The sequence below is a fragment of the Euphorbia lathyris genome, chromosome 6, assembly GCF_963576675.1.
Source record: "Euphorbia lathyris chromosome 6, ddEupLath1.1, whole genome shotgun sequence".
Lineage (NCBI taxonomy): Eukaryota > Viridiplantae > Streptophyta > Magnoliopsida > Malpighiales > Euphorbiaceae > Euphorbia > Euphorbia lathyris.
Window position 1 is genome coordinate 51,054,294 of NC_088915.1, and position 14,746 is coordinate 51,069,039.

General features: G+C 34.8%; 1 protein-coding gene across 7 annotated transcripts; it reads left to right on the forward strand.

The window, feature by feature from the left end:
- Window positions 1–522: 522 nt before the first annotated feature.
- Window positions 523–9,356, forward strand: LOC136233148 (DEAD-box ATP-dependent RNA helicase 1). 7 transcript variants are annotated; one of them, XM_066022746.1, is made up of 10 exons: window positions 523–803; window positions 1,851–1,990; window positions 2,489–2,739; window positions 3,012–3,266; window positions 3,805–3,959; window positions 5,076–5,253; window positions 6,464–6,651; window positions 7,121–7,325; window positions 8,401–8,506; window positions 9,061–9,356. In XM_066022746.1, exons 2-10 carry the CDS (start codon window positions 1,936–1,938, stop codon window positions 9,165–9,167), a joined length of 1,500 nt encoding a protein of 499 aa, XP_065878818.1. In that variant the 5' UTR covers window positions 523–803; window positions 1,851–1,935; the 3' UTR covers window positions 9,168–9,356. The 7 variants fall into 7 exon arrangements, with proteins under 7 accessions (XP_065878818.1, XP_065878819.1, XP_065878814.1 ...); XM_066022747.1 differs by having other exon boundaries at window positions 523–791; XM_066022742.1 differs by having other exon boundaries at window positions 524–803; window positions 1,793–1,990; window positions 2,502–2,739.
- The last annotated feature ends 5,390 nt before the right edge of the window (window positions 9,357–14,746 follow it).

The window sequence follows — 14,746 nt, forward strand, 5'->3', positions numbered from 1 at the left end:
ATTTATGAGAGAGAAATTTAATGTTTAAAGAGAAGATTCTAAAAATGATGATTTTAAAAAATAAAAAAAATATGGTTCCATAGTAAATATGAAACTAAACAACTTTAATTTTTGAAAATTTTAATTTTGTTATCCTTATTGGCCAAATTTAGAAAAATAAAATTTTTGCCAACCACACCGATTTGCAAAAAAAAAAAAAAAAAAAAAAAAAACTACATAGTCTTTATTTAAAATTAACCTTCTAGAATAATACCACAATCAAAATGAAATGTTTGATGAAATTGCTCAATAATTTGTTAATTTTTTTTGAGTGATGGAGATTCTCAGTCACCGGTGGCATCCGTACGGGACGGGTGTAACAATAAAAAAATCCTCAAAACCGTTTCGAAAAGTATTAGAGGCGGACTGAGGAATACATCCAGTCCCCTCCCCCGTCGCCACTCCTAGTCAAATAAAAGTGAAGTTTGGATACCAAACTTTGAATCAAGTTAAGTTCAGGTACTATTAGTGTAATAGTTTACTATGCAATTAAAAGTTGAAAACCTACCTTATTCTCAAATCTCGAACAAACTCAAACCTATTTTGCCGCCTCATTGCCTCATTCCTTCCGTTCAACTGTTTAAGTTCAGGGCTCCAATCCATCCGCTCCGATCGCGGTCTTTCAAGAGGTCCATCGCTTCCTTTCTTCTCTGCTGCTGCTATTCGTCTCTTTCTCAATCATCCGTCGAAGACGTGGAGTCCAGCTATAGTCATCGTCGCCGTCTTTATTAAGCTACTTCTGTCACCGTCTTGTGCGTCATACGGTCTGCTAGCTACTTACTTTATTTATTTTGATGGAAAAAAATGAAATTCTCTGCATATTTGTAAATTTATGGAAATTTTCTGCTGATTTTGTTCTGTAATCGTGAAATTCTTATTTTCGCTACATTTTCTGTTTCTTCGTATCTGTAAAATTTCTGCATATTTGTATATTGCTGGAAATTTCTGCAGATTTTGCTCTGGAGTTCCAGAGTCTACTTCTTTCTTATTCAGTTAGATATCTAGGTTCCATGTAGTTGTCTGAAGGAAGAGTACTAAAAAATTATTAAGTGGAATTTTCTTAATCTTAATGGAGCTTCACGTTATTTCTCTTGGTTGCTTTCACGAAATTTCAAGTTTATGAAGTGGTTTGATTCATATTGCACTCTGTAATTGATAAAAGAAAAACATTAGCAGGCTTTCCATTGTGAGAAATCCATGTATGCATGAATCTTAGTAGTGACATTGTATGTTAAATTCTATGGTGCAACAGAATGTGTAAGGGTAGCTGGCTAGTAAATGAACATGATATATTGCAGATTGGATTGGGAGATTGTGAATGTGGAATTTTTGATCCAGATTTTTTTCATGAAGCTGGAAAAAGAACAAAAAGAATTTAATAACTTTTTGTTTATTTTGATTATTTAGTTTGTAACTTTGTATATATTTATTTGGTTGGTAAGCAGGTCATGCTAGTGAATGTGTCTAATTGAGTTGTCGTGCCGTGTCAAAGGTGCTATTGGTTGATCATGTCTAATTGTGTTCTGTTATGAGTTTAATAAACAGTTCATGCTCGTATTGTGTGTAATTGTGTCAATAGTTAATCCTGTCCGTGTCAACAGCATCCTGCTTCACGGCCCATGAACATGAATTCCCACAATTAGCAAAATTGAATGATGGCAGTTTAATTCAGTCAAAATGGAAAAAAATGATTAATGGTGGTTTAACGCAGCATCTAGATAATTTGAATGTACTTGAATTTGGCCTGAACCAGGATCCTCAAGGTTTCCAAATTCTTGTATGGCTCTCTAAATCCCTGATCTCATTACTAGGGTTTAAGGTGACTTTCCAGAGAGAGCAAGATGAAGGAGAAGAAGACGAATATACCCGTACTACAATGGATGAGAAGCCCCGTTGATGTTAGACAAATCGAAGCATGTTCTCTTGATCTTATCCCTGGCCTTGATCCCAGGTGCCCACTTCATTGTTGTGCTATTATTTGTTCTATTTAAAATTCTGGTATTCTTATTAGATATCGTTTTAGGATTTTCTCAAACCTTTGCTGTTCAAGGTTCTGTTCTGTATTGTGGTCGTTAAATATTATTTCTTTGAAAAAAATGGGGCTGGAGTAGTAGAAAAGAAAAGAGTGAGGTTAAAAGAGCTCTTGTTTTCTCGAATTCTGAAGTTATGTTTGGATGGAGTAAAAACTGAATAACAGCAAATAATGTGTCCTTAAAAAGTCAGAAATAGGATATTCAAACCTAGCTTCTTTGTGTTTCCATTTTGAGTATGTATCATCAATAGATTCTGGATATCAGAGTGAGGATAACAAGCAGTGCTCTGATTTTGCTAATATTGTTCGTGCATAGAAGTTTTAATGAGTTCATACTTTATAGCTAACATAGGCATTTTATTAATCATTACATATGGTATATACATGCTAATAAGATGGTGATGAGTTTGTTCTTAGTTCTGTCCCCTAGGTTGAAGGTGGCTTTGCAAAAGAACAAAGATATTTCATCACTCTTCCCAGTGCAAGTTGCGGTCTGGCAAGAAACCATTGGACCTGGTGGTTTTGAGCGGGATCTTTGCATAAATTCACCAACGGGAAGTGGGAAAACCTTAGCGTATGCTTTGCCAATTGTTCAGATGCTTTCAACTCGAGCTGTGAAATGTTTACGTGCTTTAGTTGTGTTGCCGTCACGTGATTTGGCAATCCAGGTTGAGAGATCTTCTGTTATTTACTTTTCCAACTCATTTTTTTTTGTGCCTGCTAATCTAATATGGTCAATATATACATACATATATATATTTAAAAAAAATAATATCAAGCTATAATTGGAGAATGATCTTCTATTCTTTTTGTGAATAATTGACATGGCTTCATCTTGACTTCTTGAGCCCTCTTTCATTTTCATACTAATAATTACAGTGATTCAATTGCCTAAATATCTGAGTGTCTTTGAAATTTCCTGTTTCCTTTATTCCATCAGGTTAAAGAAGTTTTTGCTGCAATTGCACCTTCAGTTGGCTTATCTGTTGGTTTGGCTGTTGGTCAATCTTCAATAGCTGCTGAAATTTCAGAGCTTATTAACAGACCAAAGCTTGAGGGAGGAATTTGTTACGACTTAGAAAATCCTTTGCAAGAGTTAGAGACTTCAGTGGATATATTGGTGGCAACACCTGGAAGGCTTATGGATCATATCAACAACACTAAGGGATTTACACTTGAGCACCTCTGTTATCTTGTAAGCAACAGTATATGCTCCCTCCAAGTTACCTCTGAAAGCTGAACTCTGACATATTTTACGTCTGTGTTGAAATTATACATGCTTAACTTTAGTGAGCTTTAATATCCGAGGCTTTCTTTATGCAAAGTGTGGTATCATATTTGTTAGAAATGCTGATTATCTAGTAAAAAGCCTATAAACATGGTGAATGTGCTGAGATTTATGTACTAACCTTTGATCATGTCTTTTATTGAAGGCATGATTTGTGTGAATATGGTTTTATATTTGTTCCAAATGCTGCATATTTGAGTGTTCTTACTTTGTTAATTTTTATTTGACTGCTGATGCCAGTTTGATTTATTTTATTTTTTATTTTTTTGATTTTTGTTTGTTGTTATTGATTCCTGGACAACTCCTTCTAGACAATAATAAACAAAGTATTCAAGTCCAAGTATTTGGTTGTATTGCATGCCGGTGTCTACAACTTATATTACAAACTTCCATTTCTAGTTGTTTAAGCGTGGTAAGATATGTGCTGATAATTTAACTATTGTAGGTTGTTGATGAAACAGATCGCTTACTGAGGGAGGCATACCAATCTTGGCTTCCTACTGTGCTCAAAATGACTCAATCTTATAATGGAAGTGTCCAGCCCCTTCCTAATAGTTTTCCTTCTTTTGTGTTTGGCCCTTTAAGAACCATAAGGAGATGGTGAACTCTCTATCTACTCGTCTGCTTTTATCAGATGTACTTTCAAGTTTTTCCTGCTTTCAGGACAGCCAATTTTTAATGCATAAATGGTGCTATGATGCCTGATGATGGAAACATAAAACTGAAAACATAGATGTCATGGAATCAACTGAACTAAAAGTTAAGCTTATAGTCAAAGGTCCAATTCATATTAATATCTGACACACCCTCGTACGCATACGATGTGTATCTTACCATGTGTTGAAATTAAATCAACAAATGTGGTGCCAGGAATCAAACCCTTGATCACTTGGTCAAAGAGGCTCTGATACTATGTTAAGGAACCAATTGAACTAAAAGCTTGAGCTGATAGTTAAAGTCCAACAACATCTTTATATTAATCTCTAACACACCCCCGCATACGAATGCACCCTAGGCTTGAAGCATGTACAATACATGCCCATCTTACCATGTGTTGTTGCTAGGATTCGAACCTGAGCACTAGTTAAAGGTCCAATTCATATCAATATCTGACACTCCTGCACACGAATCCCCACTAAGCTTGAAGCGTGCACAACAATTGCTCATTTACCATGTCCTGCAATTTAATCAACAAATGAGGTGGCCATGAATCGAACCCTTGATCACTTGGTTAAAGAAGCTTTGATATCATGTCATGGAACCAATTGAACTAAAAGTTAAGCTTATAGTTAAAGACCCAATTCATATTAATATCTGACAAGAGATAAACACAGATCAACAAGGACTAATATGAAGAAATAGAACTGATATTGTTGGTAATAGAGAAAAAGATGATAATAGAACAAGGAAATGATAATCTAATGCAGAAAGAACTCTATCCTGTACTAGCCTAAGGAGAGAATCTGTGTTCCCAAGCCAAAAGGTTGATTCCCAAAAAAACTACTCTCAGCTGTCCCTAACTGATCTATATGTAACCTGTAATGTAACAAACTCGAGCTAACCCTATCCATGCATCACTTTCTATTCCATTATTGCCATTCTCTATCACCTGACCTGATTCATGCTGGCATCATTTATTATTTACTGTTATATAGCACCAAAAAATCTGTATTATATTATACTTGACATATAATTATTGTTTCAAATTTGTTGCAGTGGTGTTGAAAGGGGTTTCAAGGGTAAATCTTACCCCAGACTTGCTAAGATGGTTTTGTCTGCTACATTAACCCAAGATCCAAGCAAGCTTTCTCAACTTGATCTTCATCACCCTTTGTTCTTGTCAACTGGGCAAAGTCGTTATCAGCTCCCTGAGAAGTTGGAATCATATATTGTGGTATGGTATTACACCTGTACTTATAATCTTGTACACTTAATGAATGTGCTTTTCACTTCACTTTAAACTCTTGTGATTATTAGTTGTAGGAAAGCATTGCAATTTACCTAGTTTTCAGTCTGAAATATGAGAAAATACATAAAACGGAATTTGACAGTTACTGTATCCATTTTTTCTTGATCCAATGCTACATCCTTGTATTAAGTATTTAAAATTACTGAACTGGGTTAACAAAATCTGGAAGTTGTTGTTATTATTATTATTATTATTCCGTTATATTTTATTTGCATATGTTTGTAAAGCTTTCATAATTTCTATTATAGAAAAAAAGCTCCGGATATTTGATAATGGAAACTTTATATGATGCAAGGAATATAGTTATAGTTATGATGAGAATGTGATCTGTAAAAAGGGGAATTGGATTCTATATTCTTAGGCATCTTCTGCTGTGGCATTGACATTGAGAGAGCTAGGAAGTCTCTAAATCTATGCTATTGGTTTAAGAATAGTGTTTGTCATGGAACCTATTGAACTAAAAGCTCAAACTGATAGTTAAAGGTCCACTTCATATTAATATCTGACACACCCACACGCGAATGCCCATTGGGTTTGAAGCGTGCACAACACAGGCCCATGTTACCATGTCCTGCGATTATATCAACAAATGGGGCTGCCAGGAATCGAACCCTAGACCACCTGGTCAAACTGGCTCTGATACCATGTCATGAAACCTATTGAACTAAAAGCTCAAGCTGATAGTTAAAGGTCCATTTTATATTAATATCTGACAGTGTTCATTTGTTTATTTAGTTTTACTTTACAATTTGGAGTAAGTTTGAAAAAATGAGATTTACTATAACTTTTGAGCAGTTCGAAGATGTTAAATTTTGATTTTTAATGGAGTCACATCACATGTAATATTGGTATGAATTTGAAAGCTAGTTAGTTGGCGTTTTAGTTTATCCAAATCTCTAGGATGTTAAAAGTAAACTTAATCTAGAGCTTGGATACCTTATTGTTTCTATTTATTTTAGCCATCAGTTATGTTTCTTAGATGCACCATTTATTTACCTTCTCTTGAAGATGCATTTTACTGAAACTTCACTGTCCTACTGGGAAGCACAATTGCTTGTCTGGAGAATGTTAGCACAAGTAGTTTTCCATCTAATTTTTCTCCTCTTAAGTTACATTTTTCCATATTTTCATACAGATTTGCGAGTCTAATATGAAACCTCTATACCTGGTTTCTCTTCTACAAAATTTAGAAAGGGAGAAGTGCATTGTTTTCACATCATCAGTGGAGTCAACTCACCGGCTTTGCACCTTACTGAACTTTTTTGGTGATCTGAAGGTGAAGATCAAGGAATATTCAGGTCTTCAGCGGCAATCTGTAAGAAGGTAATTATCTACTCCCTGATTTATAATTTAGTTTCCAAGAAAGTAGTGCATATATTAGGAGAATCTGCATAAGTAAATGAATTCTCCACTGAATTCTTGATGCTTGGTTGCTTTATTAGAGGGAAATAAATTGTTGCTCTGTTAGGAGGCTCTGCTACTTCAAATCACAGTGCTCACCAGAATGGAACCCTAAAAGTATCCGTTCAGAAATAAAATAATTTGCTTATAGTTTCAATTCAGCATTGCTTATTTAGTGTGCTATTCATGTTCTTAATCTAGGAGAGCCTTTTATAGAAGCTTGTGTTTATAGCATCTAAGCATTTTATCCAGAGCATCTTCTATAGACAATTATGTTGATTAATATAACTGGGTATTTCGAACGGCTATAATAAATAAGGATTGGGTTCATTCATTTGTATTTAAATTATTTTAAACAAGAAAAGATGTAATGCAAGTGAGCATGCTTCAGCAAGACGTTGAAGGCATTTCGTGAAGGAAAAATACAAGTACTTGTTTGCTCAGATGCAATGACTCGTGGAATGGATGTAGAAGGGGTGAGAAATGTTATTAACTACGATAAGCCTCCATACATAAAGACTCATGTTCATCGGGCTGGTCGGACAGCAAGAGCAGGACAAACTGGGCGTTGTTTCACCTTGTTGCATAAATATGAGGTATGACTTAAATTAGTCCTCTCTTGGAATTGATTGTTTTGAATTCGATGGTCATTTGGTTCAAATTTTTCTTTCTAGTAGTCAGTGACTCGGTGAATGAGCACTTAACCACTAGATTTAGGAGGTGTTCGCTAATCACTAAATTATAGCTGTGGTTCTAATTCTCTGCTGCCAGTTTTTAGCAAATACAGACAAAATCAGCTTCTTATCAAAAGCTGGAAAACCTTTGCTTGCAATAACAAAAAGCCAGCTTTTAGATAATTTTAAGGCAAAATAGTGTATTTTTGTAAATTTATTTACGTGTACTGATTATAATAATTTGTATAGTTAAAAAGATCAAACTATGTTGAATACAATCTATAGCTTTAATTTATATAATTTCTAGATTTTATTAATTTCTATATATACTTGTTATGAGCTCAGAAATAATTATTTATTTAAAAAAATATTTCAGTAATTGTCTATTTATGAACTGTTATTTATAATATAATGTGCATAAAAAAATTAAATGAATTTTCATTATCATAAAATGTCTTTATTACTAATGCTATAAAATAATTGCAACTGTAATGTTTTAGTGCCAAATGCTTTTCAAAAAATGTCTGACCCTGCCCTTGCTGATACCTGTGCTCAAAATCATCATCTCAAGGATTATCTATCACCTGAGCTGGTTTAATGATCTAATACTTGCAATGAGCCAATACTGGGTAAGCTGCAACAGGCTAGCCACAATTCAGATGAAGAAAGTGGTTTAGTTGGGCATGAGCTTTTGCAGTATACAATTGTGATTGCAAGCCAGCTGATCCTTAAAGTTATGGACATAACTTCTACGCTCTTGGAATTTAAGAAAAGGTTGAATAATTTGAATGCTTTTATTCTGGTACTTGAATGGCCGTACTGAATTTTAGATATATTTGACTACCTAGTTAGGGATGTCTGCGAAGTCGACTTTATTTTATTGTTTCTGCTATATGCCAACATAGAGGACATGGAAAATAAGAACAAGATTCAACATTAAAGACATTCATCAGATCACATTTATGAAAAATATCTGTCGATTTCCCTTTATTTACAGGTAAGGCGTTTCAGGAAAATGCTGCTGAAAGCTGATAATGATTCATGTCCACTTCACTCTGTTCCTTCCAGTTCCGTCGAGTCTCTTCATAGCACTTTTCTATCAGGTAATATCAGTTTTCCATTCTTAGGATAATACCATGATTTATAGCTGCTTTGGGAACAATTAAAATTACACTGATAAATATTCACTTGGGATTACTTATCTAGAATATTTTCTGGCAAACTTTAATTTTTAACCTCTTCTATAGTAATTGACCGTTTTTACCCTAATATCTTTTATACCGTGTATAACCTTAGATCCCCTCTTGGCCATTTTAGATTTAGCACCCTCCCACTTGTATGTAGCTTCATTCTGTCTGCTGACATGGGAATTCTTTGTGCTCCATGTTCTTCCTCTTAATCTTCTTTTTCTTTCTCATTGGGCTTGCTTACTTCTTTTATTCTTCAACAGTTATTATTATTAAATTTTTTTTGTATCTTTTTGTATTTCTCAGGCACTTTTAGGGGCATATAAAATGCTATAATGTTATTTTGTTGAAAGATCTCTTTATAGTGTTTCCTGTTAAAAGAATTGGTTGCACCTTCTGTGGTTTAGTTATGAATTGAAGAATATGATGTACCAACAACACTGAGCTTTTCTCTCCTGTCTTTGATGCAGCTCTTGAGAAATTGAAAGAGAAAGTTGAATCAGAAAAATCCAGGAAGCGCAAAAGAGTGTCAAATATCCAAGGCCTTAAAGAAAAGAGGACAAAAGAAATCAGCTGAAGGATATTTTATTTATCAATATTTCTATGTTGTTTAATATACAGGTTAGTTCAAGTATTCTGAAATTTAGAACATCTGCAACTCTTATTTTGTTAAGGATCAACCAATGTAGAATCTTGTTTTTCCCTCCCTTGTGGAGAGTACTGATCAGGTGTATCTAATTTCGATTTTGTGCATAAAACATAAGAATCTGTATGCTGTGTTAAGAAATTACTGTGGTTATAATTCAAGAAAAAAAAAATCTATGATTGAAGTTAGAAACTGTTTAATTTAGTTGGAGAAAATTTGAAATTAAAATTTTGATATTTTTGAAGTTACTTGTGAGTTAAATACTTTTTTTTTTTTTTTTTTTGATTTCACGGTTTTATATGATGGTTCATGTTAGCTGACCCCGAATCATTTCGGGACTAAGACTTTGTTGTTGTTGTTGAAGCAAATGTGAAAATACATTGCTATCATTCTTGTTAGTGCTGAAATTGAAAGACACATGAAAGAATAGTGCTGTTTGCGAATAATATTAATTTGCTATAATTGAAAAAATGCAACAAGTCAGGGTTTCTTTTGGTAATTAAGCCTTTTGTAGAGACTCTAGGAATTGTTAAAATTTCTGCAAGAAATACATGCAAAACTAGGACAAATTATCAATTGAATAATGAGTTAATGTACAAAATTACCTTCACATTTGTGGGAAAAGTCAAACTAATTCCTAATGTTTCTCTTTTGGATGTTGCTTTCACCATTTTTGCTCTACAACAACAACAAAGCCTTAGTCCCGAAATGATTCGGGGTCGGCTAACATGAACCATCATATAAAACCGTGAAAATCAAGTCGTGTCAGCGACACAGATTCGCTCCCTCCACTCCGTCCTATCCACTACCATATTTTCCTCAATTCCCAATAAACTCATATCACTCTCGATCACCCTCCTCCAAGTTTGCTTAGGTCTTCCCCTACCCCTCACCACTACATCCCTTTGCCACTCTTCGGTTCTCCTAACCGGCGCATCAAACGCTCTACGTCTCACATGGCCAAACCACCTTAGTCGGTTTTCTCTCATTTTATTCTCAATAGATGTGACCCCTACTTTTGTCCTAATTATTTCATTACGCACCCGGTCCTTTCTCGTGTGACCACACATCCATCTCAACATACGCATCTCCGCCACCGACATCTTATGGATGTGGCAGTGTTTCACTGCCCAACACTCCGTACCATATAACAATGCTGGTCTAATTGCCGTCGGTAGAATTTTCCCTTCAATCTATTAGGCATGCCGGGATCACAAAGGAAACCCGTAGCACTCTTCCACTTCGACCAACCAGCTTTAATCCTATGAGCAACATCTCCATCTACTTCTCCATCCGTTTGGATAATAGATCCTAAATACCGGAAGCAATCCGAGGCCTGAACAACTCTCCCATCTAGGGTGATTGTCCCTGCCTCCCTACTCCTACGGGCGCTAAACTTACACTCCAAATATTCTGTCTTACTTCGACTCAACTTAAAGCCTCTAGATTCTAGAGTTTGCCTCCATAGTTCCAACTTCATCTCCACTCCTTCTTTCGTCTCATCAACCAACACAATATCATCTGCAAACAGCATGCACCATGGTATACCATCTTGAAGTGAACTTGTTAGTTCATCCATAACGATGGCAAAAAGAAATGGGCTTAGTGCGGAACCTTGATGCACTCCAATCGTAATAGGAAACTCTTCAGTCTTCCCAACACTAGTACGTACACTCGTGCATACTCCCTCATACATGTCCTTTATGATGTCAATATATTTCCGCGAAATGCCTTTCCTTATCAAGGCCCACCAAAGTACTTCCCTTGGTACCTTATCATATGCTTTCTCCAAGTCAATGAAAACCATATGCAAGTCTTTCTTCTTATTTCGATAGTGCTCCATTAATTGTCTCATTAGATGGATGGCTTCCATAGTTGATCTTCCCGGCATAAAGCCAAACTGGTTTTCCGAGATCTTCACCGTCCTCCTTAGCCTTTGTTCAATCACTCGCTCCCAAAGTTTCATAGTGTGACTCATTAATTTGATTCCCCGATAGTTGGCACAATCTTGGACATCGCCTTTGTTCTTATACAAAGGGATTAAGGTACTTTTCCTCCATTCTGATGACATCTTATTGTTTCTCCAAATTTTGTTGAAGAACGTCGTCAACCATTCGATTCCTCTTTCTCCCAAACATCTCCAAATCTCAATAGGGATGCCATCAGGTCCTAGTGCTTTCTTCAACTTCATCTTACTTAATGCCATTTTGACTTCACCCTTTTGAATTCTCCGCAGGCATTCATGATTTATCATATCGTGATGGATACTTATATCTCCAACATCTTGTTGGCGATCTCCATTAAATAAGTCATCAAAATAGGACCTCCATCGTTCCTTGATATCCTTATCTCCAACTAGGACTTTCTGGTCCACATCCTTCACACATTTAACTTTTCCGAGATCTCGCGTCTTCCTATCTCTCATCCGAGCAATTCTATATATGTCTCTTTCCCCTTCTTTCGTATCCAATCTTGTATACAGATCTCGATTCACCTTTGCTCTAGCATCTCGTATGACCTTCTTTACTTCCCTTTTAGCCTCTTTGTATTTTTCGTAGTTCTCGTCACTCCTACATTTCCCCAATAGTTTATAGGATTCTCTCTTACTCTAATTCAAGTAAATCAATTGAAAATTTTCAGTGATTGATTACCAACAGATTTGGCATGGAATCATCTGAAAAAGGCAAAATTACGCGAGGACAAAAGCTTTCCCAAAATCAATTAGTAAATTTGCATCTTAGTCCATTGAATAATGGTGCAAACAGTTACCAGACTTGAAAGGAACTAAGGTGTCAACAATCCTACTTGCACTGTTCCTTCTAAAGTTCTAATATTTGAGATTGATAGTTACTGAGATTGTTTGAATTTTTTACCAATTGCTTAGAGATGTTAATCATTATATATTTTCATATAAAGCACCAGTCATAATTTGGGAACCTCATAGTTATGAAAAGAAAAGGAAAGTGAGTAACTGAATGTTGAATATCTATCCGTTATTGCATGTGAGAGTCAGAATATGTTTTCTTTATCGAGTTTGAAGTTTCACAGCATAGATATTCGAAACGTTTAATAAAAAGATAAACTTTAAGTAGCTTCTTGATTATTAGAAGTTTCTACTATATACAGCATTGGAATTACAGTAGACACTTGCATCATATTGAGTTGCTTAAAAAGTGCAACTCTTTGATCACCTCTGCTATTCCCTCTACTGAAAAAATACAACAAAAGGGAGAGGAGATATCAAAGACACAAAAATGCATTCATCAAGAAGTTGAGAGAAGTTGAAGTTGTCCATTTGTCAGTTCCGAAAGATCGAAAAAGATCTTGGAACCCCATTAGGAAAGTAGTTTGATTTGGCGGTGGCAGCAGCAGCAGAAGCAGAAGGAATAACAGTTGTGGTAGGATTAGCAGATGATTTAGAAGTGTTTGAGGTGAAATCTTTATCCTCTTCGTTAATGGTATCCAACATCTTGGATGCTCTGTTTCTGATGACATTAATATACTGTGGTGGTGCAACCTCTGTGATGAACTTTGCTATGCGTGAATTTGCCATAAGTGTTTGTTCAGGTGGAAGAGAAGCTCAAAGTTTAGTTAAGAAGCAGGAAGGAAATAAAGAGAAATGTGTTTTGAGGATTGGTATGAACTGAAAGGTATGAAATTGGGGGAAATTTATAGGAGTAGGATTAGGCATATAATTGAGTGAGCAGTCATAATCAAAATGGGGTTATAAAAGAAAATAAGAGTTATCAGTTAAGTGCCGGCACCCTCTTTTGGTATTAAATGCAGTGCAGATAAGTTGAAAGTGGACCATTTTACTGCTATGTGTCGTACATTGTGTGGAAAAATGGATAATCTTTGTAGATATGGTTTTTGTTGGGTTCCTTAATTTCCAATTTTACACTTTTCTTGCTTTTAAAGGAGCCAGCCATCTGTCTTTTTGGTTAGGAGAAAGGGGTCATCGTTGATAATTTCTTCCCTAACTTTCCCGTCTCTCGAGGGGAAAGAAGGTGTCAATTTGGTTGGCTGGGATTTGTTCTCTTAGAATCAAATATTGACCGTTGATTGCTTCCAGTTGTTAATGCTCCACTATGATTCATTTTGTGCTCTCATTGGAGGGTTCAGAGATGTTATTATGTGTTGGACAACTGTAGTTTAGATTTCAACTTTTAGACAGAGTTAGGTATACTAATCTGATTTTAGGAGTCAATTTTAAATTATGAAAGCATTTTTAAGCCAAGAAAGATTTCCAAAGGTAAACAATCCAGGATTCATTAATAGCGTTGCTTTGTAGTGACAAGTGAGGTTCCTGTGCCCAAGCCCCTGACCCTTGAGGATTTAACTGGAGAAATAAAAGCTCATTTTGGTAAAAAAATATATTTATATTAAAAAAAATCATTATTTAAATTTAAATTAAATTATGATTATGACACATTCAAAGGGATCAAACTAAATTTTACCCGGTTAATTTAATGAAATTCAACAAGCATTATCTTAAATAAACAATAACAACTTTTAACAAAATAATAAAAAATTAATACTTCCAAAAATAAAATAAAATAAGAGTGGGCTAGACCGATTTGGTTAGATTGACTTCTTTTCCTATTGTTTAGAGAGAGAGCTTGACCTCTAACCTCCAATCCACCATCGTTAAAGAATATAAATTTTTCTTTCATTAGCTTAATACTTCTTCAGGCTTCTGAACTTGTCTATTTTTTTTTATCATTTAGCCCCTATATTTAGTGGCCAATTTTTCGTTCTCACAAACTCAATAACAGGGCCGGTCCAGACAATTTAGGGGTCCAGACAAAACAAGTAGTAAAGGTCCTTTTAATAAAAATTTACTAATTGATTTTGTGTTAAGGTGCAAAAATACTCCTAACGTTTTGGATCAGGAGCAATTTTACTCCTAATGTCTAAAATGATGCAATTTTACCCCTAATGTTGGAAGCCAAAAGCAATTTTACCCCTAACATTGATAAATTGGGTTAATTTGATAAATATTTCATCAAACTGTCTTCTCGATCATGAATCTTGTCATCTACACTTCACACATGCGTCATTTTATCAGTAACAAATCACAAATATATATTGGGAGGTAAAAAAAATAAAAAAATATATTGTCTTTTGTACGAATTGGACAAAAAAATTCACCGAATTTTTAAATATTAATCTCCAGTTCTATTATTAAATTATAAAATACATGAAATCTTTTTTAGAACGAATTGATATGCAATTGGTGCAAAATGAGAGACAAAAATATCTGTGTTTTATAATTGTATCTGGAATTGACCTAAATTATCAACGTTAGGGATAAATTTGCTCTTGACTACCAACGTTAGGGGTAAATTTGCACCATTTTAGACGTTAGGGATAAAATTGCTCCTCACCCAAAACGTTATGAGTAATTTTACACCTTAACCCATTGATTTTTATTCATATCATTGTATAAATTAATTTTTAATTTTCAAATTTAATCAAGGTAATAAAATGAAACTTTTTTTTAAATTTTT

Coding starts and splice junctions, on each gene's coding strand:
- LOC136233148 (XM_066022742.1), top strand. CDS start 1,881: ATGAAGGAGAAGAAGACGAATATACCCGTACTACAATGGATGAGAAGC. Junction 1,991..2,501: donor ATCCCTGGCCTTGATCCCAG/GTGCCCACTTCA, acceptor TCTGTCCCCTAG/GTTGAAGGTGGCTTTGCAAA. Junction 8,507..9,060: donor TCATAGCACTTTTCTATCAG/GTAATATCAGTT, acceptor TCTTTGATGCAG/CTCTTGAGAAATTGAAAGAG.